The 25167-nt window shown below is 48.2% G+C and overlaps 1 protein-coding gene across 2 annotated transcripts in view; it reads right to left on the bottom strand.

The window, feature by feature from the left end:
- PLPP1 (phospholipid phosphatase 1) overlaps positions 1-23560 on the bottom strand; it is a 50191-nt gene extending 26631 nt beyond the window's left edge. Inside the window, exon 1 of one of the 2 annotated variants that reach the window (XM_087815251.1) lies at positions 23435-23560. In XM_087815251.1, the coding sequence (XP_087671377.1) occupies positions 23435-23492 (58 nt within the window). In that variant the 5' untranslated portion in view covers positions 23493-23560. The remainder of the gene's footprint in view (positions 1-23434) is intronic. The other variant, XM_087815252.1, reaches the window with a different exon arrangement.
- Between the last annotated feature and the right edge of the window lie 1607 nt (positions 23561-25167).

The raw sequence follows: 25167 nt of genomic DNA, 5'->3' as shown, positions 1-25167 counted from the left end.
GGGGGACATTTAATACAGCTTTGAAATAATGCAGTAATTAAGGATGCATGAAAGAGTGTTTTGAATAGAGATGACTGATCCCGCTGTTGAGGCAGGTGGAGAGGACATCTCAGGTCTGGAAATGGGACAGGGAGCTGGTTTGCAGTAGAAGATTAGTCTAGCCTTGAGAATGGCCTTTGGGGTGACCCAGCACCTTAAACGTAGCCTCATCAGTCACTCTTCTCCTGAGGTCCCTAAGGCTTCAGTCACACTGAACCTTTCCTGTTGCCTGAACATAAATGTTTCAAAACCATAGGTGCTTTAATATACAGGGTGGGCCAAAGTAGGTTTACAGTTCTCAGTACAGGAAACATAGAGCTTATTCCTGTATCATTATTTATTAATTAGTGTATTATTTCCCTATGAACAACTGTAAACCTACTGTGGCCCGCCCTGTAGGTTCGGCCGTCCAGTGGAGCTATTCGCCCTCTCGTTTCCCCTTCAAGTCCACGCACTCCCGCCCGACTCATCTGCCCCATAGAACCTCGTCCACACGTCTGCCACACTGTATTTTAAATCGCCTTTTGCACCATCAGCAACTTGAGGGCAAAGACTACCCTTGTATCCTCTGCACCAGGCACACAGCTGGCTCTGAATAAAAAACTGCTGAATGGCTAAATAAATTTCAGGATAAAGATCAGAAGTAGACAGAGAGATGCAAATTGCTGGCTTTAGAAATGGTAACTGAAGCCAGGAAATGAAACAGTTCTCAGAGAAAGCAAAGCCTGAAGTGAAGACTAACAGAGATAAAGCAGTCGGCTAAGAACCAACAGCCCCAGTGGAACAGGCGACTGTGGGGAGGGGGAGAGGACGACAGGCTCTGGAGGGCAGGCCCAGAGTCGCGCTGGGTGAGCGAGAGTGCCACACGGAAGGACAGCCTTGTGGTACAAAAGCTAACTCAGCAGCTTAGAGATTCAGTCTGTACTCAGGTAAACGGTGCCGAACACAAGACATCCAGAAGAATGGGAAGTGAAGACAGGTCTGGGGAAAGGGTGCAGCTGATCATCTACAAGAGAGGGCGCTACACCTCCCCTCTAACAGCACCTTCAGGGAGACGGTTCAGCAATGAGCTTCAGTACTAGGTTCTCACAGTCTAAGCAGGCATGGCTCTCTTTCTTCAAGTTAAATATGCCACAATTTCCTCCACTACTCATGTTTTATATATACACACGTACACCCTATGAACTGAACTGTGCCCCCCCCCCCCCATCCTTATGTTGGAGTTCTAACCACCAACTTTAATGTATTTGTAGAGAGGGCTTTTAGGAGGTAATTAAGGTTAAATGAGGTCATAAAAGTAGGGCCCTAAACCAATAGGACAGGTACTCTCTTAGGAAGAGGGGGAGAGAGAGAGATCTCTCTCCAAATGTACGCAACCAGGAAAGGCCATGTGAGGACACAGTGGTGGCCACCTGCAAGCCAGGAATAGCCCTCACCAGACCCCGACCAAGCTGGCACCCTGATCTCAGAATGCCAGCCTCTAGGACTGCGAGAAAATTAATTTATTGTTAAGGCACCCAGCCTATGGTATTTTGTTATGGCAGCCCAAGCAGACGACAGACACAGGCAGGCGCTCGCGCGCACACACACACACACACACACACAGCCACCCCTCTAGAGTAAACACACACCTCTACTCTAAAAATTAGAAATGTTCTCGATCTGCTATAGAGATTACTTTCAGTGGTATTTTTTAGGGTAGTAATAGAGAGTTTTGTGTCAAAGTTCATGTCACTGGAAGATTCTTCCCCAAATAAACCCTCTCATGGGGCAGGTGTATTCTTTCCTTAATATAGACAGGATACAGAAACTATTTTTGACCCTACTTACTCTAGAATATTTTTCTCTGAGTTAAAATTCCTTCTTAAGTCACTGTTTAAATGTTCAACCTTTGACTTTACTGAGCACTTTACTGAGTGACTTTCTAGACACCCTGAGAAAGACAGGTAAGCCAACACCTGGATACACGTTCCCTCCATTGTCCTCCAACCCAGGGACCACTGAAGCCTCTCCCGTTTCACATGTAGCACATACCTGCTTAAAGACTTGCTGCTACAGAAGATGACAATGGAGCAACACTAAAATGCCTTTTAAAGAGAGAGACTGAATGAAGCAAACCAACGTTTACTTCTAACAGGAAGAAACAAAAGTAAAGGAAACAAGGGCTAAGTTTACGTTTTGAAAAGAGTGACATAAAAATCAGGATATTATTAAAGTAACTATACTGACTTCAGTGTCGTTCAAGTGTCCATCCTCTGGAAGATCTTGTCTCCTTATTTGTTCAGATGTTTCCATTCCTGTTTTATGGCAGCCACAGTGCCAGGCAAGGGAAAAAAGACTACAAGAGGGAAGGAACGAGAAAGACCTCACCAAAAAGTTTTCGTGAAAGAGGGCGCTAGTGCTGCAGGAAACACCCAGCCGGCAAGGGCGAGCAGAACCGAGGCCGAAGGACCCAGACAATGCAGCAATCGGGACCCCAGCAGGAGTCAGCACCCTGTGGGCTGAGGCAAGAGGTAGTGCAGCCTCCTGAAGCTGCTGCCCTCAGGCCTGATAGGTGCAGGGAGCCAGCAGGACAAGACTGGGCAGCAGGGAGTTGGAGAATCAACACAGCCTTGCCAGTGCTCAGTGCTTCCCGCTGCACAAGCCCGGCTAGAAGGCAGGGTGGACAGAGGTGAGGCAGGTCTGCACAGGGCAAACAGGAGACACCCAGAACCCGGAGGCAGGCCAGGAAAGATCAATCAGGGTCTTGGCACCCCACAAGTGGTAATGCAAAGGGGTAACTCGAAGAGTATTTGCTGAACGAGTAAGTGAACGAATGGATAAACGGAGCGATTCCTCCGAGGCACCCAGTAATCCTGTGTAACCATAATCTTAGGTCCTGAAAAGTTTTAAGTGATTTTTCTCTCCATAATACTCAAATTAAAACAAACCAAGAAAAGTCAAAAAAACAAAACAAAAATGGTTGACAATCTATAAAGTCCAAGAACACACTCCGGAAGCTCTTCTAATTCTATATTCTAACGATGATTTCTCAAGCTTGTTTTCCACTGGGAACATAAAGTGCTAATGAATGTTACCTGCTGAAACAAATCTGTAATTTAGAAACTCCTGGAATCTTGAGTGCACTTCTGTACTACCCAGCATTACCGCTGAGCAAAGCTTCAGATGTGGCTATTGTGGGAGCACCTCTCACTCTTTTCCTTTTTTCTTTTTAAATGGGTGGCTGGTTTTTATTTTATTTACTTTTTAAAATATATCTTTATTGATTTCGGAGAGAGGGTTGAAACATCAATGATGAGGAAGTTGTTGATCGGCTGCCTCCTGCACGCCCCCCACTGGGGATTGAGCCCACAACCCCCAGCATGTGCCCTGACTGGGAATCGAACCTTGATCTCCTGGGTTCTAGGTTGATGCTCAACCACTAAGCCACGCCCAGCTGGGCTCTCTCACTCTTTTCTCAATGAGTAAAGAAGCTGCAGCCCCAATTCAATCCTCTTTTATAAAAAAATACGTTTTCATTGATTTTAGAGAGAGGAAGGGACAGGGAGAAAGAGAAATATCGATGTGAAAGAGAGACAGCGATTGCCTGCCTCCTGCACGTCCCCAAGTCCCCCACTGGGGATGGAGCCCACAACCTTGGCACGTGCCCCGACCAGGAATCGAACCGGAGATGTTTTGGTGCACGGGACGAAGCTCAACCACTGAGTCACATGGGCAGGGCAATCCTCTTTACTGATTCCCCCCAAAGAGAGGTCCACAGCTTCCCTACGGGAAAGCGGACCAGATTTCCAAATGAGACGATGACCAGTATAAAGCAGTAACACTTCAAAACAGGACTTTACTAATAATTATCAGCTCCAGGTCCACCTTTCCCAGCCTCTTCTCTAGGACCACTAGAAACCATCAGATCTGAAGCTGTGACTCACACAGCCTGGTCCATGACAACACCCATTCTATACACCTTCAGCTAGCAGAGGACTTAGTCCAGGATCCCAGTGAAAAACATCGTCACCTACTGCACAGTTCTGTACATGTTATGCTGCCACTCTCAGTAAAGAGTATAAATCATAATGTGCTCTTATTTAGCAGTAAAAAATATTTGCTCTTACTGGAAGCGCCTAAAATAATCAGGGCAGCCCTGCTTACAGGACACTTAAATAGCAATCCTGCTAGACCTGTAGGAATTTATAAACTGAATCACAAAACACAAACATGCTTAAGAGAAAGGCTTGCTTTATAGTGAAAGATTGCAGCACAGCTGTGTGTGGGTATTACTGTGAGTCTTCAGTCTCATGCTGCTCACGCATGGCCAAGAGCAATGCAAACAACACGTACAGAGCACCCAGCACAGTCACACACGGGGCACACACAGCACAGCTGATCGTCACCGTCAGGCAAAATGTGCATTTGTACTTCAGATTTCCTACCACAAAATCTGGAAAAAATTTTAAAACCTAATCAATAGTATTACTATTAGAATAAGCAACACATACATAGAAATATGTTTGATATACTGCTAAGGGTGCAAAATAATCTGTAAAAACACTGTATTTAGTGTAATTTCATTTATATGAAACAAAATATTTGTGTTTATGTCTAAATAATTAGAAAGCCTAGAAAAAATATATAACCAACTTTAAGTAGTTAACTCCAGAGATGGTACTGAATATGAAATTGGGTAGACAACTCATCTCCTACTGAATATACTTCCATGTTTGAATATTTTATAATAAAACAAAAGATCAAGATCATTAATTTTTAATTTTAAGAACTGCTTTATCACCATGAAAAAGTATTTTTGTTGTGTTTCCTGAAATTATGCTATAAAAGCAACTTACCTAAGAAAGTAGTAATTTCAAAAGCACTTTATTTCTTTAAGAAGTGAAAGCACTTGTTGAAGACCTACTATTCGCCAGATGTCTGCCTATATATTATCTCTAATTCTAACAATTTTATGAAGGGGAAAGACAGTCCTCCAAATCTGTATGTATGAAAACTTAAAAATCACTAAGTCACGGGTCTAGAAAAGCCAAAATGTAAAATCACAAAATAGTCTGAAATGAACATGAAAATACAAATCGAAAGTATACAACTAAAACACTACACATAAAAATGTACAGCCTTAAATTTATACCTGAGAAATGAATGAAACACGCAATAACTTATTTTTTAAAAGCTCAAGAAAGTAAAAGGAATAAAGAACAGAAATGAATAAAATAGAAAACAAAGGGAAAATCAGATCAACAAAACCAAATTGAGTTTTTACCAGTTAATGGTAGGTCTTGTTAAAGGCTTAAGAAAACAAAAGAAAAACACAAATACAGAAAATTATTACAATTTTTAAAGGGCACTAACTATGTCTCTGGGCTAATTTTATCAGAAACTCAGAAACACCAGGTAACTCGCCCAAGAGTACACAGCCCTTGAGTGTGTCCGGGATGGAGCAGCGTCATCACACAGGTTGGTAAGCAGGGATGCCGGGATTTTAACAAAAGTTCCTCTTCTCTTCACATCACAGGGCCTCCGGCGTTTCTTTTAAGAGAGGCACCTAACCCAGGGTGTGTGTCCTTGTATACAGCTGGAAGGCCTTCTTTCTTAGGTGCCCCAGTCCATGATTCTGTGAGCCTCGGCTGGTCTATATACGGACAAACCACAGGCTTCCTCCTTTTGTTATGGGGAGTGAGGGTGAAGTTGCTTGGTGTGACCCAGGACACATCCCACACCACTGTGCTGGGCTCCTGCAAGCCAGGGAGAGAAATGGGAACCTCAGCACAACTTACAGAAAAATAAACAGTGAGGGAACTACTTCCAGGGGCTGATGTTTTATTTTACCAAAAATGTTATGTAAGAAATATTCTCCTTTTAGTAAATTTAGCCATGTTTGTGCACTTTTCTACGTGTATATTTGGGTCTCACAAGTCAGTCCAGTTGCTTCTGTGACATTTGCTTCTACAAACCCGTTCATTTTCCCCTTTTAGCAGCCCAAGGTTAAAAGTAAATAAATTTTTTTGGCTCTTACTACTGTGTGTTACCTGAGCCATTTTTAGAGCGTTCTATTCATTCCAAGCCTAAAGCACATCCTCTCTTTGGTATCTAATTAGGTTTGAACAAAATACATTTTGGGGGGGAAAATGCAGTATTTTTCTTTCTTTCTTTGGAAACAGGTGTTTCAAATTCTTTCTAGAATTACATGAAAGATCCTCCTGCTGACAAGAGTTACGTGTTATTTCTGAAGAGAAAGGGTTTTCTTCCCTCCCTCCTTTGGAAAGGGTCGTTGGCTATCCAAACATAAAGAGAGTCATTCACACTTTTACTGACTTAAGTGAAACTCATGAGTTTGCCAGGTAAGAGAAGCGGCTTCCTCCACAGAGCAAATGCAGACACTGCCTCCTACTGCTGTCCCTGACCTTCTGATCGATGTTTCGTGTCCAGCACACAGCTAGACACTCGTATCTGGCACTCGAGAGAGAACCAGACTCAAGATGAACTTATCAATCATAAGGGGACAGCTGAAGCCATGAGACTGTATTAAGATCACTCAGAGACAGTAACAACAGCCATGAACCTGGAAAGAAAACAAAAGTAAACACAGCCAGCTAACAAGGAAGGAACTCTCAGGACAGGAGGGTGGGGAACATGAATGAGCGATCATGTTGGAAAACGAAGGGCGACTTGTTTAAAATGCCACTGACAGCAGGTACTTTTCACTTAACTCTCACCATATGTCCTGACAATGTGCTGCGTGTTGCAACTTTTAATCCTTCAATTACTTTAAAAGATAAACATGACATCATTTTGAATGAAGAAACCTGCCCAAAGCCGCTTAGGTTGAGGAATTGGGTTTCGAACTCAGGTCAATGAGACCATAAGCCCACTGACTCCACATGTTCTTAACAACAACAGGTGCCACTTACAAAGAAGCTAAATAGAAAAAGAACAGATAACAGGTGACGGAGGAGCCCTGACAGGCCAGCGGCACCTAGGTGAGAAGGGAAAGCCTAGAAAGAGTGAAGGACTGAATGAAGAAGGAGAGACAAGTTTAAAGTATCTTCTGATAAAAAGGATGGAAGGGGAGGACCTGTCTGCACCTCGAAGGGCAAACGGGGCAGAGGAAGGGTAACGATTTTTTTTTGGTCTATATTGCAAAAGATCTGACAGTGGGTGGAGCGGATGGGGTAGGCAGGAGGAGGACTGGAGAATAAGGGTGAATGGAGGAGCCAGATCCAAGGGAGGCGGGAGGAAATGTAAGCATAGGCAGACAGCCAGGACCATCACGAGAAGCGTCACCTAGTAATTTTTACCTGCCCCCCGAAATGGTTGCTCTTCCATGTGTACTGCTCTGCAATACGGTCAGGCCCTGGGTCCTCTCTGGCGAGGCCATGTCCAGTTATTAGTATTGGCTCTACCAGGCCACACACTGCCTTTGGCGCCCTGATGGAAACAGTATGGCAAAGGGGAAGAAAGGGGCCCAAACACTGTGAGCACCTCAGGTGTCTGGCACCATACTGAACATGTACGTCCCTTTTCATCTAATCCTCACAATACCAACTGAATACAAGCTCCCAGAAGGTGCAGGTATTTTTGTTTTGTTCACTGATATATTCCAAGCACCCAAGTCAGTGCTTCAAACAAGACAGGCCCTCAGCAAATATTTAACAGCAAAGAGCCACCTTGTAAAACAGGTATTATTATCCCCACTTTAAAGATGAGAGGATGACTCAGGGAGGACACAGAGCTTAATTAAAGCCATATATATAATGAGGTGAAATTACACACATTTAAGAACTAGCACTGCCCCAGCATGGCCACTCAGAGCAACGCCTGATATAGTTCAGGAGGAGCTGGGCTCTGCTTTACCTGTGGGGAGAGACCAGGACACTGGAGAGCTCAGATGGAGACTGGTGGTCAGCCTGGACAGTTAGTGGTGCCTTCAGGATTCAAACAGATACTTGTCTGACTCTAAGTCCTTCTAAATGAAGTGAGAACCAGCATCCTTTGCTAAAAAATGAGGAGAGCGGGGATGCCTGGAGGTTTCCTAGAGTAGAAAAAAACACTGAAAACAACTGCAATGGGAAATGGAATTGCAAATGAACTAAAGGTTGATACCTGAGCTCCATCTGTTGCCAGACAATTAAATTGAACAAACAAACAGGATGCTCCAGCTAAAGCAGAGTAGAGGGAAATGAGGGGTAAGAGAAATGGGAATGGACAGCAAAACTACAGCATGAGGGTCTTTGACTCCAGGTAAATCATTTGAGTATGTTTCAATAGAAGATGAAAAGTCAGCACTGGCTCTGAGCAAGAAAGGGCTTGGAGACAGCTGTGCCTCAGGAAGATGGATCTGTGCCAGGTAGAGCTGGAGGTGGGGCAGAGCCTGGAGCCAGGTGGGAGGGGTCGGGGTAGAGTCAATATACACAGGAGCTCCTCCCACCCCAACAACCTGGGTTTCGCTTTTTGAGGTTTCCGTTACCAGCAAAAATATTAAAGGGAAAACTCCACGTCACTTCATCTCCTCACACTGGCAGTGCAGTGTGTCATCCCACATCACCACAGAGGCGAGTCCAGTACAGTCATGCACTCTGAGAGGTCACATTCTCATAGCTCACTGCAGCACTGTTACACCTGTTCTCCCTGTTATGTTACTGTTGTTGATCTCTGTGCCCAACTTATAAGTTACGCGGAAGGTACATATGCACAGGGAACATACAGTATACAAGGGGCGCTGTACTATCTGCGGTTTCAGACACCCACAGGGGTCCCAGAACGCTTTCCCCGCGAATGGGGTGGGGTTACTGTATTTGAGAAGGACTCACAGAGAGGGTACACCAAGCATCCAGGGTCAAGGACTCACAGAATGGCAACCGCAGCTTCTAGGGACACCTGCATTCTGGTCCCTGGCCTGAGGTCACCACTCTCTGTGGCTAACATGGTTTTACTATAAAAAGGACCAAGTTACCTTGTTGGTTTTTTGTTTTGTGTTTAAGTTAGGACAAAAGGGGGGGGGGGGAGGCAGTTTGCGTATAAGTGACATTTACCAAAGAAGGTTTTTACTTTTGGTGGTTTTCTGTCAATAATTACCTATAATATCCTTAACCTTGGAGTCTCTTAGTTCATTAAGACATTTAAAATAACTCTGTATATACTTAAAGCACTTTAAAAAAAAATCCAGAATGACTATAAGGGCAGGTTCTTTTACTGTGAACTCTGAGATTTCTTCACATAAAACATGTCAGCCTATTTAGGCACCAACAAAAATAAGAAGCTAGAAGTCAGTCACCTGTTGTTTCCCTCCCCGGAAGGCTCAGGGAGCCAAAGGGCCAGCACATTAATTCCTTCCACAGCTCCCAGTCACAGCTGTTCCCTTTCCCTTTCCAGCAGGCAAAGGTCACAAGGCAGCAAACTTTCCATGGGGTAGATTTCCATATGCAAAGGCAGGAAGACACTGATGTAACAGGGTGTGGGAGAGACAGCTGATTTGTTTTCTATTTTACTTTCTCCTGGGCCCTTATCAGGAATCTATTTCTGGCTTCTTTGGTATTTGAAGCTACAACTATACTCATTTCTCAGCCCAAACACATTCTGTTCACATGAAATTAGAGTTGGGGATGGAAGAAGCACATTTTGAAAAAGGCAAAAACTACAGCAAAGTTGTACAGTAACGCTTAGTACATCAGTGGTTGTCTAATTAGAATGAGTTATGCCAAGTGAAGGGGCCAGACTCAAAAGGCTCCACACTAATTCCACGTATGGGACGGGGGATGGAGAACAGCTCACTGGCTGTCAGTGGTGGAGGCCGGGGGAGGAGTTGATTACAAAAGAGCAGCAGGAAGGAACTTTGTTCCTTCTGTATCTTGATTGTGCAGTGGTTCCTTCACTCTAAATTCTAAATTGCCTAAATTCATAGAAAAGAGTGAATTTTACTATGTATACATTTAAAATAAACGTAAATGCTGGCTTCCGCTCCCTATCACCTCTCTACTCCCCTCACCTCTTGCACGCTCTGTACAGTGACCCACCCATGCCCCACCCCACCTAGCTAACTTCTACCAGCCCTCCCAGCTTCACTCGGCCAGCCCTGGAACCTTTCCTTTGGTGTGGCAGGGTGGGGCCCTGGACAGAGCTGGGCTGGGAGTCAGTACGCCCGGCTGGATTTAGTTCTGGCGTTCTCCCAGTTCCTCACCTATCTGAGCTCAGTCTCCTCTTAGGGAGAATGAGAATAACTAATGATGTACCTCCCAGATCTGCTGCACACTAAGAGCCCAGCAATGTGCCTAACATAGCACCTGGCACCTTAAGAGAACTTAGGAAGTGCTTCTTCCCTGGTGGGTCTCCTCTGCCACCCCCTTCACAACCACTGCTGCCCTTCTGAGAGTCCCCATGGGCCCGAGACACACATGAACCTGTACCAACACACAATTCACGTACTGTAGTCATTTATCTCCAGCAAATAAAATGTGTCTGTGTCATCTGATCCCTGACTTCAACAGAGACCAGCGTGTTCATGCTGGTCAGTAAATCGGCAGCTTGAGAATAGTCTGTCCACCTGCTGTGGTCTTAGTGTTAAAGAAGGAAGAGCTAGAGGGGAGAGGTGCAGAAGAGGCCAGAACACGAGACAGGCTGGGATGGATGACCCAAGGTTTTCCAGAGTTTAAACAGGATGCTGTATACAGAACAACAGCACAAAAAAAGGCAAATAATCTAAATGTTAAAAAATGAAGGTTAAAGTAGATTATGCCAAATACAAACAGAATACCACATAAACACTGAAAGTAATTTTGTAGAAGACTATGTTAAAAATTAAACAGTATATGCAGCAATATCCCAATTTGGTTTTTTTAAAGCATTTCTGTTGTTGTTTTTTTAAATTGTGAACTCATACACATAAAAAAAGTACTGGAAAGATATATAACCAAAATGTTAAAAAGGGTCATCTCTGGGTGAGCGTGAGATTAGTGTGATATTTATTTTATTTTCTGGGCTTTTTAGAGTTTTCCAATTTAGAAAATTTGGAAATCAATGAAAAATTATTTTTAAAGGAAAAAGCTAATCTAGATCTTACTAATGATGACAGTATTCCATATCCAACACTTAAGTACACCATGCTAAACTCATACAATGAAATACCACGTATTTCCAAAGTCAAAATAGTAAAATATATCACAAACTATATTATGAAACAAGATATGAGAAGCTCCTCTGGGGAAAACATAATTCCTAACTTGGTAAACCTACACACAGGTGCCCAGGGAGACTTCATCACCTATTAAGTACATGTATTTTAGGTATCTTTCTTAAAGGCCGGTCAACAACCAGCCAACTTCAGTAGATAATGTCGGTGAATAAAAGGGACGCTTCCTCTTTGAAGTACAGTTTCTACAGAGTTTATTTAGTCTTTAAAGAAAGTATGACCTATAGGGTTTTATCTGAGGATTATTTAAGCCTGTAAAACAAAGCATCCTATATTCGGGCGAGGACACCTGGCTATTACTTCTCTCTTTGAACCAACAATGAGGCTTCCAGTCTCAGAAACCCCACCCACAAAGTTCCCTTAACCAGCAAAGTCTCCCTTACTGGTACTGGGCAAGAGGTAGCTTTCCTCCACTCGGCAGTAAGACCTGTGTCCCAAAGAACAACAGTGTGTGTTTGCCACTGTATGATTCCTGAAGAAAGCTGGCAAGCTCTAGTCCTCTCCTAGAAAAGTCAATACACAAATGCCTCTTGTGAGGTGGGCGTGGTGGTTGGGGCAGGTTTTAAACCTTTAGGGAGACTGCTTCAGCAACTGAACCTATGAAAAAGGTGGCAGACTGACTTGATTTCACCATCCTGGTACAAAATTAGTTATTTCAGTGCCCAAACCATACATAGGAAATAATTCAAGAACAAAAACTACAAGCAAACATTTTAAATAAACCACCAAATAAAATCCCGACCTGAGACCTCAACTGCTTTTAAGTTTTCATGCCTCTACCCCACTAAAAAGTACGTTACGTGTTTTAAATCTTAAAAGCATTTGTGTAGGTCCATCATCTATACTCTGAAATTATGCCAAACGGCAAGGATCCAGACACTAAAGTTATCCTAAGGTGTGTCCCAGAAGAAAAATATAAAAACTCTTACTCTGGCAGGAAGTCACCAAAGTGGCATATCTAAATTAGTAAGCTTTGTTTAAAATACACACATACTTTTTTTAAAGGCACACAAGCTAAAAATGTTTGGTAAATTTCTTTTTTTAATGGTTATGATTACTGCAGTAGCAAATCATGTATCTGTTTCCCCAAAAATGTATGTTTGTATTACTCAAGATATTTTACAGAAAATAAGTTGAAGAAGGAAGGAACCCTAAAAAATTGTTCCTTTAAAGCTCAGGGAAAACACACAATGCTGGACTACACAGCAAACAGCAGCCACCAAGACAAACAACAAAAACAGCAGACTTCACATGAGCTCACTGAGCACCCACGAGAGCCAGTGCTTTACTTGCACAGGTGCTCGTCTAGCCTAACAGACCTGTGGAGCAGTCTTCTCCATGTGCAAGAGGAGACACTGAGGCTTAATCAGCAGGACAACATAACCATCTGTGACCTGAAACAGGAACCTGTGGCCAAGCAGAATTCTGAAACCACGTCCAGAGCTTCAAGTCCTACACCCATCCCACTCGGCAACAGCTACTCAGAAAACAGCAGCATCAGCGAACCCAATGTTGTGGGCAGAGGGTCTGGAAGAGTTCGGCTATCCCTACACCACTGATCCAAATGGTTTCCTCTCTCGCAAGATCCTTCTCCCCACCCAGCACATCAGGAAACCATGACACCCTACTACCCCAGACTACCTACGCCTCCGCTGACATCCCTAACATCTCCTCCCAGTCTCAGGAGGAGCCTGCTGGCCCAGGCGGGAACCTTCAAGAAGGCCCTGAGGCACTCTCATTCATTCAGCCAACATTTGGGTGTCCTATCCCTAAGCTACCCTTCTCCCTTCTTAGTCCAGCTTTTTAAATTATCGATACCCACAGTTGCCATGTCTACGCCAAATACCCACTCCTCAGCCCCGTCCAATCTGGAAACGGCTTTACATAAGGTTACCACTGGCCTCTGTGTAACTAAACCAGAAGGCTCTCCAGGCATCATCTTACTTGATCTTTTGGGAGAATGCAGACATTGCTGCCACTGTCTCCTTGAGTCACTCTCCTCAGAGGCCTTCCAGGATCCTCCTCCCAGTCCCGGTGTTCTTTCTTCCTCCAGCCCATCTGAGATGCTGGTGTTTCTCAGAGCTCCGTCCTAAACCCTTTCCCTTCTCACTTTACAACTCTTTCTGAGATTCATCAAGTCTCACGACTTCAATCACATGAATACGCCAATGCCTCCCAAAATTCAGACCACCCCTCTGAGCTCTGGACCCATTTATCTACATGAACACTGGCACTTCCTCTTGGAAATTCCAAAGGCACCTTAAACAGAGATGCTCACAGCAGACTCACTATCTCCTCCCACCCCCTTCCTGTATCAAATCGGGTTCTCTCCTACTTCTCCCGGCTCAGTAACTACCTTGGAACCAACATCTGCCCAATCATACGAGTCAGAACCTTCAGAACTATCCTTCACACATCTCTGTCTTCCACATTCAATAGGCCACCAAAACATGTCCACCTGACTCCCGAGGTACCTCTCAAGTCCATACCCTTTCTCCCCCTTCATCACCCCCTGTGGTCGCACGACCATTACCTCATCTGGACGGATCCCACAGCTCCTAACTGACCACCCTGAAGCCATTCTTCTACGCTCTAAGCTGTTCCTCTACCCTGACCAAAGTAATCATTTTTAAGAGCCACTCATTCTTCATTCAGAACCCTTCTGATCCTATCACTGTGCCCACATTTCTCCATCACAGCACTTTCTGGTTCATTTCTGTTCACCTGCAGCTCCACCGGCTAAGAAAGTCTGGCAACAACATGTAAGGACCAGACTTTGTGGAACAAGCAAATGCCTACTATGTTATGCAGTGGACACCAGCCACATGCCAAGGAGTATACAGATGAAGACAAAGGGAACGAGGCTGTGAACTTGGGTGATTTACACTAATGGCAGGCGACAGAACTAGGATTCAGACTCCAACCGGTGTTTTCCGTGTCCAAACCAGTTTCAAAATTTCATGAGTCAATTGGTCATGGACAGAGCCATGCACCTATATGGCAAAAGCAGGAACTCAAGCAGGGGCCTATAGGACCTTGTACCAGGGCCCATTTCTCCTTCATCACTACTTCCTAACATTCTAATATGCATCCACTCTTGGCAGCTAAATTTATACCTGGTCTCCCATAGGTCTCCTGCAGTTGCTCAGGACACCCTCTTGTACACCACGTGCTCTTGGTCTTCCCACCCCGAGTTCGCTGGTGTCAACTGCTGCAACACATCCTGCAGCAGCTGACTCTCCATAAGTGAGGTTTGCTTACCACTAGGATCCTGAGACATAGGCAGGGCAGACACTACTCCCACTCTAATTTACATGTGACTACATGAAACACCCATGTGATCTTGCCCGCGTGATCACAGGGAGGAGAAGCCGGGTTAGATTCTGGCCTCCAAGTCAACTACCTTCACTACTAGCTCACACTTTGAGCCCTTTAAAAAAAGTTACATAAATTGCCACTCACTGAGAAGTCATTCACAATGTAAATCCTAAGTCAGGAGGGGGGCGGAGGAGGGAGTCTATGTAAAAAAGGTATCTTTATAAAAGGTAATTTATTTATTTGTTGTTAGATTTGGTTAGTAATCAGACTATATTCCATGGACCCCACTTAGACATTATGGGCCCCATTATGGAACATAAAGTTAGTATTAATGTAGGTATCCAACACCAGTTATAAAGTTGAATGTTACCCATAACCTGCCTAACAAGTTTTGATAACATCACAATTTATGAAACCTTTTCTCCAATTGGGCCACTGGGTCAGACAGAGACAATATCTGGAAAGGAGCACACTGAAAATTCCTTTTTCTTATCCATACTGTTTGAAAAAGTGAAATACCACAAATGCCACTTGCTCCGGCTACACTACATAACCATGATAGGTGTATTTCCCAAATCAAATTGGGATGTCATCTGAAAAAGTGTGTTTTCTGAAAATAGTTTCTTAAGGAAAAATATTATAAAAGTAATATTTTAAAAAGAGAGGTTGTGACTACCCGAGCCATGCCATGCCCAGCTCACACACATCTTTATTCCTATTTCCAGTCTACTATTCTCTCTCCATGAACAGTCACTTGGGTATCTTGCCCAGGAGCTGTGGGACTACTCCTCATCTGCAGGTACAATCGGAAGATCTGGCTCTGGCCGGATGGGTCAGTTGGTTGGCGCGTCATCCTGTCCCAAAAGGTTGTGGGTTCGATCCCCGGTTGGGGAGTGTACGAGAGGTAACTCATTGATGTTTCTCTCTCTCTCTCAAATCAATAAACATATCCTCAAGTGAGGATTAAAAAAAATTTTTTTTCAAATCAGAAGATTTGACTGTGGTACCTGCTTCCAGAGGGAAATAGGTTAGAATAATCCAAACATTTCTTAGAGTGATCTGGGCACAAAAGATGAAATACAAACCAGGCCGCCATTTCAATGCTGTTTACATTGAAGCTAGAACTACAATAAATAATGTTCCAAAAGAAAGAAAGCAGTCGGCCTGCGGTACCAGATGTGAACAACAGACTGGTAAGTGGTGTGGAATCGGTTTATCAGCTTCCTAAAGATAATAACAGCAGCACAGGCCAGGCCTATGCCAAACACTCCACACACACTGTCAGACATCAGCTCACTGATTTCACAGCACGATGAGGAGGGCACTGTTAGCATCTTTTTCCTCATCAGGTGAGGAAACGCGGAGGGCGTTAAAGCGACCTGCCCAAGGCCACACGGTGAGCAGTAACAGACGGAGCTAGAACTCAAACCCTGGAGAGCGGCTGGCTCGGGCACAGCACCTATTCATTCACGGAGCAGACCTCTGAATGCCTGCCATCTGCCACCCACTCAGCATCCGCAGTGCTGTCACGGTTTCTCAGGAGTCTGTCCTCCAGTGAGCAAGCAGCCATCTGAGGTCCACAGGTCTGCTTCATTTTCCCACCCATTTTTGGATACCCTAGCACTAGGGAATAAAATGAGGCCAATACCTCAGAGTTCTGTGATAACTGCATGAGTTTATTTAAGACACTGACCAAAGGCTCATTTAGGCACTCAATAAATAACGATTTTCTTCTCTTCTCATGCACCTCTCAAGCACTAGGCAGCCAACCCATCTCCCTCACTGTGGAGGTAAATGAACAAGAGGTAAGGCAGAGCCTGGCTTAACAAGCTGCCAATTAACTCAGGAGCTCATGCGCTACAGGGTTCCTTTTTGTCATTTTCCCGGGCACCCCACCCTGAAAAAGACTCGGGAAACATTTCCAAGCAGTGACAGCTGAGAACTAAACTACGGGGTTCTAACTATATCTGCTGGGATGAGTTACTAGAGGTGGCTGACGCTGCCCACGTGACAGCGGTCTCCTTGCTGTGCAGGGATGCCTGCAGCAGCAGCGCTATCTGAAGGAAAGTCTGTGGGCATGTTCCTAACAGGGCAAATAGTTACATCCTCCAGGGTGCACACCCTCCTGCAAAACTCTTAGTAGTCATTAGCAGTGTGAGTTATAAAAACTGAAGTGCCCCCTTTACACAGCAGACACATACTCAGAATACAGTGAGCAGAAGCTGGTTCTGAAGCCACATCCCATAGAATTAAAGTCATAACACATTCAGACCACCTAAAGTAATCATTGCTCTTATAGCCAGTTAATTCCCCCATCCCTCCTTCTTCGCCCTCTCCATTCACTACCAGCTTTCCCCAACCCAGACCAATCTTCACTCAAAAGTTATCATCTTCAAACATGTATTTCCCAATTCCTGACCATACCACATCTCACCTGGTTTCACTGGAAGAGTTTCCAACTATTCTACCATCCACAGAATGGACATGACCAAGCCACCCTGCCTGAGCAAGTGGAGCAGAGACCGCACAGGGCCAGTGAGCACTGAATACATGTCAGCTGTTGCTATTACCCACGCTGACAGTTAGAAATGAGACAGAATTCACTACTGAGAATACCATGGGTACATGCTGTATTCCAGCCACACAGGCCTCTTTTCTCTTACAAAGTGCCCTTTGCCCCTTTGGCCCTCAACACCCGCTCCTCCCTAAGTCTGGTCTCGTCCTCTGCCAGCTCCTCAACACCAACTTATTTTCATCCTTAAATCTCCATTCAAATGCCCCTCCTCAGAGAAGCCTTCCTTGAGGTCTGCAGCCCCGCATCTCGCTCTCTTCCAGCCTTGTTTTAGTCATTTGTGGCATGTCTTAGACATTAGTATAGAGCCTTATCTGTTCAGTGATATTTACAGCTCCTAGCATTATACCGAGTACACAATGCCTGTTCAATAAACAATTGAAAGATAAAGCAAAGTCAACATTTTAAAACCTTAACACTGTGCTCACCAACATAACAACACATCAAAATACATACTACCTATCTGAAAAATAAGGGTAAGAGGGAGGAGGTATGGAGAGGTGTTACACAGTAGTATCTTTTTTCTTTGCTGCCTGCTTAATTGCAGAGGAGAGTTAAATTAATAGAATTTACACAATTGTCGATATACAGTTAAGGTCATTCAAAAACTTTAAGAATATTGAGACTACTTTTTATGTGGGGAGCGGCCATCTCCAAGATCCAGGCAATAAACACAGTGAAGCTGACTAGGGTGCAGTTAAGTCCGTTTTCTGGATGAAGCTGAAATTCAGGAACTACCACTGTAAAAAGTAAGCGATTCTCTGTTTGTTTAATTACACTCCAGCGCACACCCACACAGATAGATGTCCACCACCCCGGGATTACCGCCACTCAGAGATCGCACGTGTGGTCTTCACCCATGGCTGATAAAACTCAACCCCTGCAAGATGCTGTCAGCCTCAAAGGCATTCCATGACTACTCACAGGAAATGGCTTAAAGTTTGCAAGTGTTTTGGTCCCTAATACAAAATTAGTTGATGTTATTTCTACTAAAATAATTGTTATGTTACAGTTGGTAGGATTATAAAGTTAATTTTGACAAACATATACTGTGCGTAAGTGCAAGGCGCTGCTCTCCCTTTACATGTGGACCCATGTACACCTCACCACACCGTGTGAGGTAGGTACCGACATCACTAGACAGTGAGGAAACTGAGGCACAAAGAGGAAACTTTGTCCCACAGCTCATAAATAGAGGAGTTGGAATGAGAATCCTGAGCCCATCACTAGCCTATGCCGTCTCTCCAATGTTTTAAAGAAAAATTTATACTTTATAAAGAACAAGTCATTCCCACATGAGACTAGTTTTAGCGAAGTAAAAAGGGAAAGACAAGGTAACCACTGCTCCCAATACCTAAATGGCAAGTGCTTTTTTGAAAAGAGAAGAGATACAAGACAATGGCTATAGAATCCCTAGCTAGCTTATTACCAGGACTGTATGTTTCTATCCCAAATGCTGAATTAAGCTATCTAAGTTAGGAGGAAGCAGACAATTAACATTCCAAATTCCTTTCCATAAAACTGAAACTACACGTTAACTGGTTCACTTAAAATCTTGGAGTTTAGTGGCATTCTCCTAACGTCCGACTAAACGAGAAATAAACTAATAAAGATTCACAGCATGTACAGGAGTTCTCAAAAAATGTAATTCAAAGAGAATATAAAGGAAGAATTTACGTTTCCTAAAATCCATAGAGGAGAACATTCTCTAAACATTTCCACCTCTATTCCAAGCAAAGTAAATTTAAGTTAAAACTCAACTGTATTAAATCAACTTGAGCCAAAGAGTAGCAATTTCCTTCAGGTCTCTGCTTCTGTTCCCAAATGAACATTTAAAGACAGAAGAAGCTTGCAACAGGACCCGGTCTGACCCGAGAGTGCCAGGTCTGACAAATCTGTGTTCATTTTTTGAGATTCCCTCCCTTTCTGTGTGGCTGGGAGGAAAGGGAAACAACCTAGTCGATGCTCATCAGAAACAAAAGAGGTTTGGGTAACAGAGGCTGGCACGCAAGCGGTCAGGACAAGCGCTGTGTCCTACTTGATTATCGCCTCAGAGATGCTCACTAACAGTGGGTTAAGTCCCCACAGACCCATCGAAGTTGGAGGTATTTGAAGTTGAAAATGCACTTAATATACCTAACCTACCCCCTCAAACGTGCTCAGAACACTTACACTGGCCTACAGTTGGACAACCCACTTCAATTTCATCTCAAGAGTCACTGCCCTCCTCTCCTTCTCACCCGAAGCGGGACACAGATGGGCGTTGTATAGACATGACGGGATGTGAAAACAGAAAACACTATCCAAAAACTGCCTGCAACACGGTACACTGTACCTGTTCTTTACCTCGCGATCCCAGGCTGCGCTGCCAGGGCAAGAGAGAGGATCGTGCTGCCTGTCACTAGACTGGGAAAGGATAGAAATTTAAAACTCAAAGTATGGTTTCTCTTGAATGTGTGCCGCTTTCATGCCATTGTAAAGTTAAAAACACAATGCACAGCACCTACTAGATATTAAACAAATATGTACGTGACGAGTAAATAAACAAATAAATGTTAAGAGAAAAAGGGAGGGACACAAAATGCTAGAGATCAGTTAGCAAGTGACTCACTAAATACTTGTTCCCCCCCCCCCCATGAAAAAGGGGTACAGATAGAGGGTCAGGAAAAAGACCACTCTCTCAGGGATAATACCTGAGGGGCAGAATGATGTCAGCATTATGGTGACAATCGCTGGGGAAAAGTAACAGATTTCCACAACCACCTAGTATTCACTGCCAAAGTTTTTTGCTTCCAGATTTTACTCCATTGACTTTGCTTCAGCACAATGGTGAGACCACATTTGGAACATGACCCCTCCCTCCCAAGACAACCCACACTGGGGCCATGAGCTCCTGTGTGCACCTGCTGTCAGGGGCTGCTGTAACCGGCGTCAGGTGCAGAAAGGGAAGCTACCTTAGATGTGTTCTCAACATACATGAGTATTACCAGTAGTATCCAGGCAAAAAAAACCCCACACAAAACAAACAGCACACTCCAATAAGGTACTGAGGAGAGTTCAGTGAAGGAACCATCTTCAGAGGTAGAGGCAGGATTTAAGAAGAGCAGCAAGGGAGGTGAATCATGCCCAGGCTAGCAAGATCAGGAAGCCATTATCGCCTCCAGGCCTAGGGGGACAAATAAGGGGTTACCAGACCCAGCAAGATCTGTAACTGTAGCTGGCTGGCAGAGCGGGCCCCTGAATAGCTGTGACCTACTCACGAAATACAGAGCGGTGCTGGCAGCACAGACCAGCCGAGGGAGCTGGCTCTCCCAGGCCCTGCTCATGCCCCATTGGCCAAAGCCAACCAGAACCAAACAGCAAGAGTTCAGCCGACACAACCCATGGAAGTCATTTCCCAGAGCACAGAGCAGGGTGGAGAAAAGATCTGTAGGGGCACAGAAAGGTGTTCTAAGTGACTGCCACTCAGCAAAACAAGGGCACAAAAACAGGTCTGCCGGCTCCACCTAAGTCTCCTAGACACCATGGGCTGCCCACAAAAGTCTCAAACACAGGTGCTCACTTGGACTCCTACGACCCTATATCAATCTGGGAGAGGGACCAAAAGATTCCAAAAGGAACTCCAGGTGACTTTCATCATTTCTGCATCTCTAAGAGTAAGCAGACAACACATTTATCTGTAACAAATCATATCTAAGACAACTCCCTTCTCTGTACTCAAAGGGGACCTATTCCAAACCCCATTATTACATTTATCATGATGTGCTATAACCTCTTGTTTGTTTCTCCCTTATTGGACCCTGAGCTCCTACAGGGCAAGGACTGTTTCATCCATCTTTGTATCCCTGGCACCTACCATGGGCCTGGCACAGATCCAGCCTTCCATCAATGCGACTGAATCGATTAGTGGACTCAGTGTCCATCTATTGGCAGCCTGAAGCCATGGTGGGCAACATCTGGAATGACCCTCAGCAAGTGAACACCAGTAAATTTTACTCAGGACCTGGTTTCACACACTGGGGTCCTTTCATGCCAGCCCACTGTCCTCTGGAAAGCAGCTCTCCCATTCTCCCGGTGTGCCCGGACGATGCTGATGCCTTCTCTACGAGCACAGAACCCATCATCAAGAGAGCCAGAGAAAGATGGCAAGACAACGCTCCGTTTCAGAAAGCAATCAAGTACACAGCACTTCTCAAAATTCTCACTCTTTCCCAAGAATTTACCTGATCTACTGAAGACACTAATAACTTGGGTGTATCACACAGAGGAATTCATGTCTCACAGTGACGGTAATGTTGACCCGGGGGTAGGAATGCCTGCCTGCATCCACACGTATGCCCGCATACACACACAGAGAGGACACGTTTAATGATCGCTTCAGCAGACATCACCCTCGTAAAATTATAAAGCAGCTGTCTGACCCAATCACACAATGCTGTCCTAGGAAAATGGACACCTGCATGATGTCGGGGTGGTCATTACTGGGTGGTCAGGCTACGATTATGAAATCATTTTCACATAGCCCTGTCCTTGGGAAGTGCTTAGTCATCTTTCTGTTGGTGCATCAACTCTTACCTGCAGATTCTCTGCAGAAAAAGAAAAAGTTAATGCCAGGTTGACAACCCTCTTCCAGCTACCATGACTTCAGACGGCCAATCTCCTGCTGTCAGGTGATAGGTTTAAAAACAAGTTTAAAATGACCCTTAGACTCCACTAGAAAGGTGAGTGTACCATACAAAATACTGTCTCCCTAAACTCAAAAGGAAAAGGCTTCCTCTCTCGCCCACCACTGTACCCCCTCCCTGTACCCCTCACTGCCCACCGTGACAGAGCTGATGCTGTCTCATCTAATGTCATCTTGGAACCAGAATGAACTAGGTCAGCACTTCATTCTGTTTAGAAAAAGGGAATCTGGGTCTCATCATGACAATACACTGAATTACTTTAAAAGAAACTCTAGTAACATGAAAACAGATAGACCAGGTATCTTTTCCTAAAACATGCTTAATGCCTAAATCCCCAGAACAAGCATTTTCCAGAACCATCACAGACCCATAAACTCCGAAGCAGAGATGAAACTGCACTCCCTCTCTGTGCGGGCCCCGGAAGCCCTGACTCCCGGCACCGCAGCCACCTGATGCCCACCTGCACGGGGCCCCGACACCTGCACGGGGCCCCGACACCTGCACGGGGCCCCGACACCTGCAAAGGACCCCGACACCTGCACAGGACCCCGGCACCTGCACAGGACCCCGACACCTGCACAGAGCCCTGACCCCGACACCTGCACAGGGCCCCGACACCTGCACCCCGACACCTGCACCGCCGAGCCGAGCGCAGAGCGGGCCCCTCCGCGCCGACCTCAGAAACGCCCTGTCGGTCCACCTACGGCTGCGCTCGGCAGCCCGGCCTCGCCCCGGGGGGCTGTTCCGTGTCGTCTGCCCAGCGCCAAGCTTGCTCAGGAAACCACCGCGTCTGCGCTACGGAACCGGCGCTGACGCGCAATCCCCACCTTAGGGGCGGGCGACCCCGGCGACCCCGCGCCGCGCGAGTCCCCAACGCCGTCTGCGCACGTTTCCCGCTTCTTCCCGAGGACGCGGGGGACGCGCCACACGCGCCATAACTAACGCCTCTACCGAAGGAAACTGTCGGGAACAAGCACACTTGGGACCGTCTGGATGTCACCGGGCGGGTGTCCTGCCCCTGCGCGCACGGCCCGCGTCGCCCCCTAACCTCAGCTCCTGAGGCCGCGCGCGGACAGCGCGCTGGAGCCAGAGACGCTCCGCCGGGACCCGAGGGGCTCCCCGAAACGCGGCAGCGGGGCCGCCAAGCAGCGAGCAGGCCGCAAGCGGGGCTGCGGGGCGGCGGGCCCCCGGGGCTCGCTCCCCTCCCGGCGAGGCCCCGGCGTCCCGGACGCACCGGGGGAGCCGCCGCGGCCGGGAGGCGAGGCCGTCCCGGGGTCCCCGCCGCACACGTGCTTCCCGGGCCAAGGGGCGTCCCGGGGGGCGCCGGGCGAGCAGCAGCGGGGACGGGGCGCGCCCCCTGAAGCAGAAGCAAGCGCTGCGGGCGGCGGGCGGAGCCCGGCCCCTCGCCCCGCACCGGGCGCCGCAGCCGGTCACGCCTCCGCTCGGGGCGCCGCGGGCCCTCGGGCACCTCAGCCGCTGCCCAGCCGGAGACGCGGGCCGGACCCCCGCCCCCCGCCCTGCCGGGGCTCCCGTCGCCCCCCACCCGCCGAGCTGGGGCGGCCGGGGGCGAGGCGGGGCGGGGCGGGGGCGCGGCGGCGAAGCGGGGTCCCGGGGGCGGGGCGGGGGTCGTACCGAGCAGCACGCACAGCATGTCCAGGGCCACGAAAGGCAGCCGCGTCTTGTCGAACATGGTGGCGGCCCGAGGGGCGGGCGGCCGCCGCCTCACGCGCGAGTCGCGGCCGGGCAGCCGCCGAGGGCGAGCGGGACGGCGGCGCTCGGGCGGCAGCAATGGCGCCGGACCCTCCCCTCACGCCGCAGCCTCCGGTCGGCGACGCTCCTCGGGCGCTCCCGCCGCAGCTCGCCGCGCGCTCCGGCGCCCGGTCCGCAGGCGGGCGGCGCTCGAGCTTTAAGGACGCGCCGCTGCGGGGAGGGGCGGGCGGGAGGGGCGCGGGGCCGGCCGGCGGCGGCGGCGGCGGCGGCGGCGGCGGCCTCGCCGGCGGAGCGAGAGCGGCGGGGGCGGGGCCGCGGCCGCCACTCCGGCGCGCGGGCCAATGAGCGCCCGCGGCCCCGCCCCCGGCTGCAGAGCCCGCCCCCGAGCAGGACGCGAGGCTGCGGGTGGAGCTCGGGGGCGTCTCCCGGGCGGCGGCCCCAGGTCCCCGCGGTCTCCAGGCGGAGCTCGGCCCCCGCCCCGGCCCGCCGCCCCGCCGCCCCGCCGCCCCTCGCGCGGGTGCAGCGCCCAGGCCGGGCCTCGCGGCGCTGGGCCCTCGCCCCTCCTCGGCCTGCGCTGGGCCTGCACGTGCGGCCCGGGCCCTGCTGGTCACCCGGGTCCCTTGTCCCTCGGGTCGGCCGCCCAGCCCCTCCCTCCTCGGACGCTCGGAGCCCCGCACGGCCCGCCCGCGCGGGGGTGGCGTCCCGCCCTCGCCGCCTGCACGCGGCGCGCGGCTCTCCCGGGCGCGGGCTCGGCGCGGACTTGGGGCCCTCGGGCGTGACCTGGGAGCCGGCCCGCAGAGCCCGAGCCCGTGGCGGCTCAGAGGCATCGGGCGGGCGGGGGGCGCTGCCCTGCCGCCCCCACTTTCCTCCCGAAAGACCCACAGTGAAGTCAGCGGGGGCGCGGGTCACCCACCCTCGGGGGGCCTCGAATGACCCCCGCAGCCAGAAACGTACTGGAAGAGGCGTGATTTTCGTTAAAGGACGCGAGCTCTGGGCGTCCTCTTTTGTTTCTGTCTTCTAAAAGCTGTGAAGAACGTGCCCCAGAGAGGGGCGCCCCCGCGCCCAGGTCGGAAGGACCCCGGCTGCAGCCCCGGGGAGCCGAGCGGCCGGGACACGGTGGGCAGGCGCTCCCCGGAGCTGGCGCCGGCAGGGTCGGAACCGGCTGCTTCTACCTGAACAGCGTTTGACGTGAGCACGTGCGTTTAGGACGCTTTTCAAAAGGCGGCCTGGGAAACGGCTCCTGGGCCACGTGCGCGCTCGCGTTGGACCAGCCCCGAGGCGCAGGCGCAGGCGCAGCCCGGGGGGGGGGGGGGGGGCGGGCCGGTCTCCGCCCCGGAGCCTCGGTGCAGGCGGAGGGGCTGATGGGTAGTTAAACGAGGTGCTTGGGCGTACCGCAGGCACTGGGGGAGGGGTCTTCCCTGGAGCTCGGCACGTTCTGCAGGAGGCGGTGCATTCACTGTGCTCTCCTGTCTCGCCCCGGCCAACAGGCCTCCTCCTAGGGGAGAAAGCAGAGAAAGCAGCGGACGGACATATTAACAGATTTTTATTTTATTTTATTTTTTGTCGTTTGGAGGAGTGACAGAGAACAGCTTTTAAAAATAAACCGACAGCTCGGCCGGGCGTGGCTCAGAGGTAGAGCGTCGAGCTAGGGTCCA

This window comes from Miniopterus natalensis, chromosome 3 (assembly GCF_054644295.1).
Source record: "Miniopterus natalensis isolate mMinNat1 chromosome 3, mMinNat1.hap1, whole genome shotgun sequence".
Taxonomy (NCBI): Eukaryota; Metazoa; Chordata; class Mammalia; order Chiroptera; family Miniopteridae; genus Miniopterus; species Miniopterus natalensis.
Note: the sequence above shows the minus strand (reverse complement) of the source record. Positions and strands in the feature narration are given on the sequence as shown.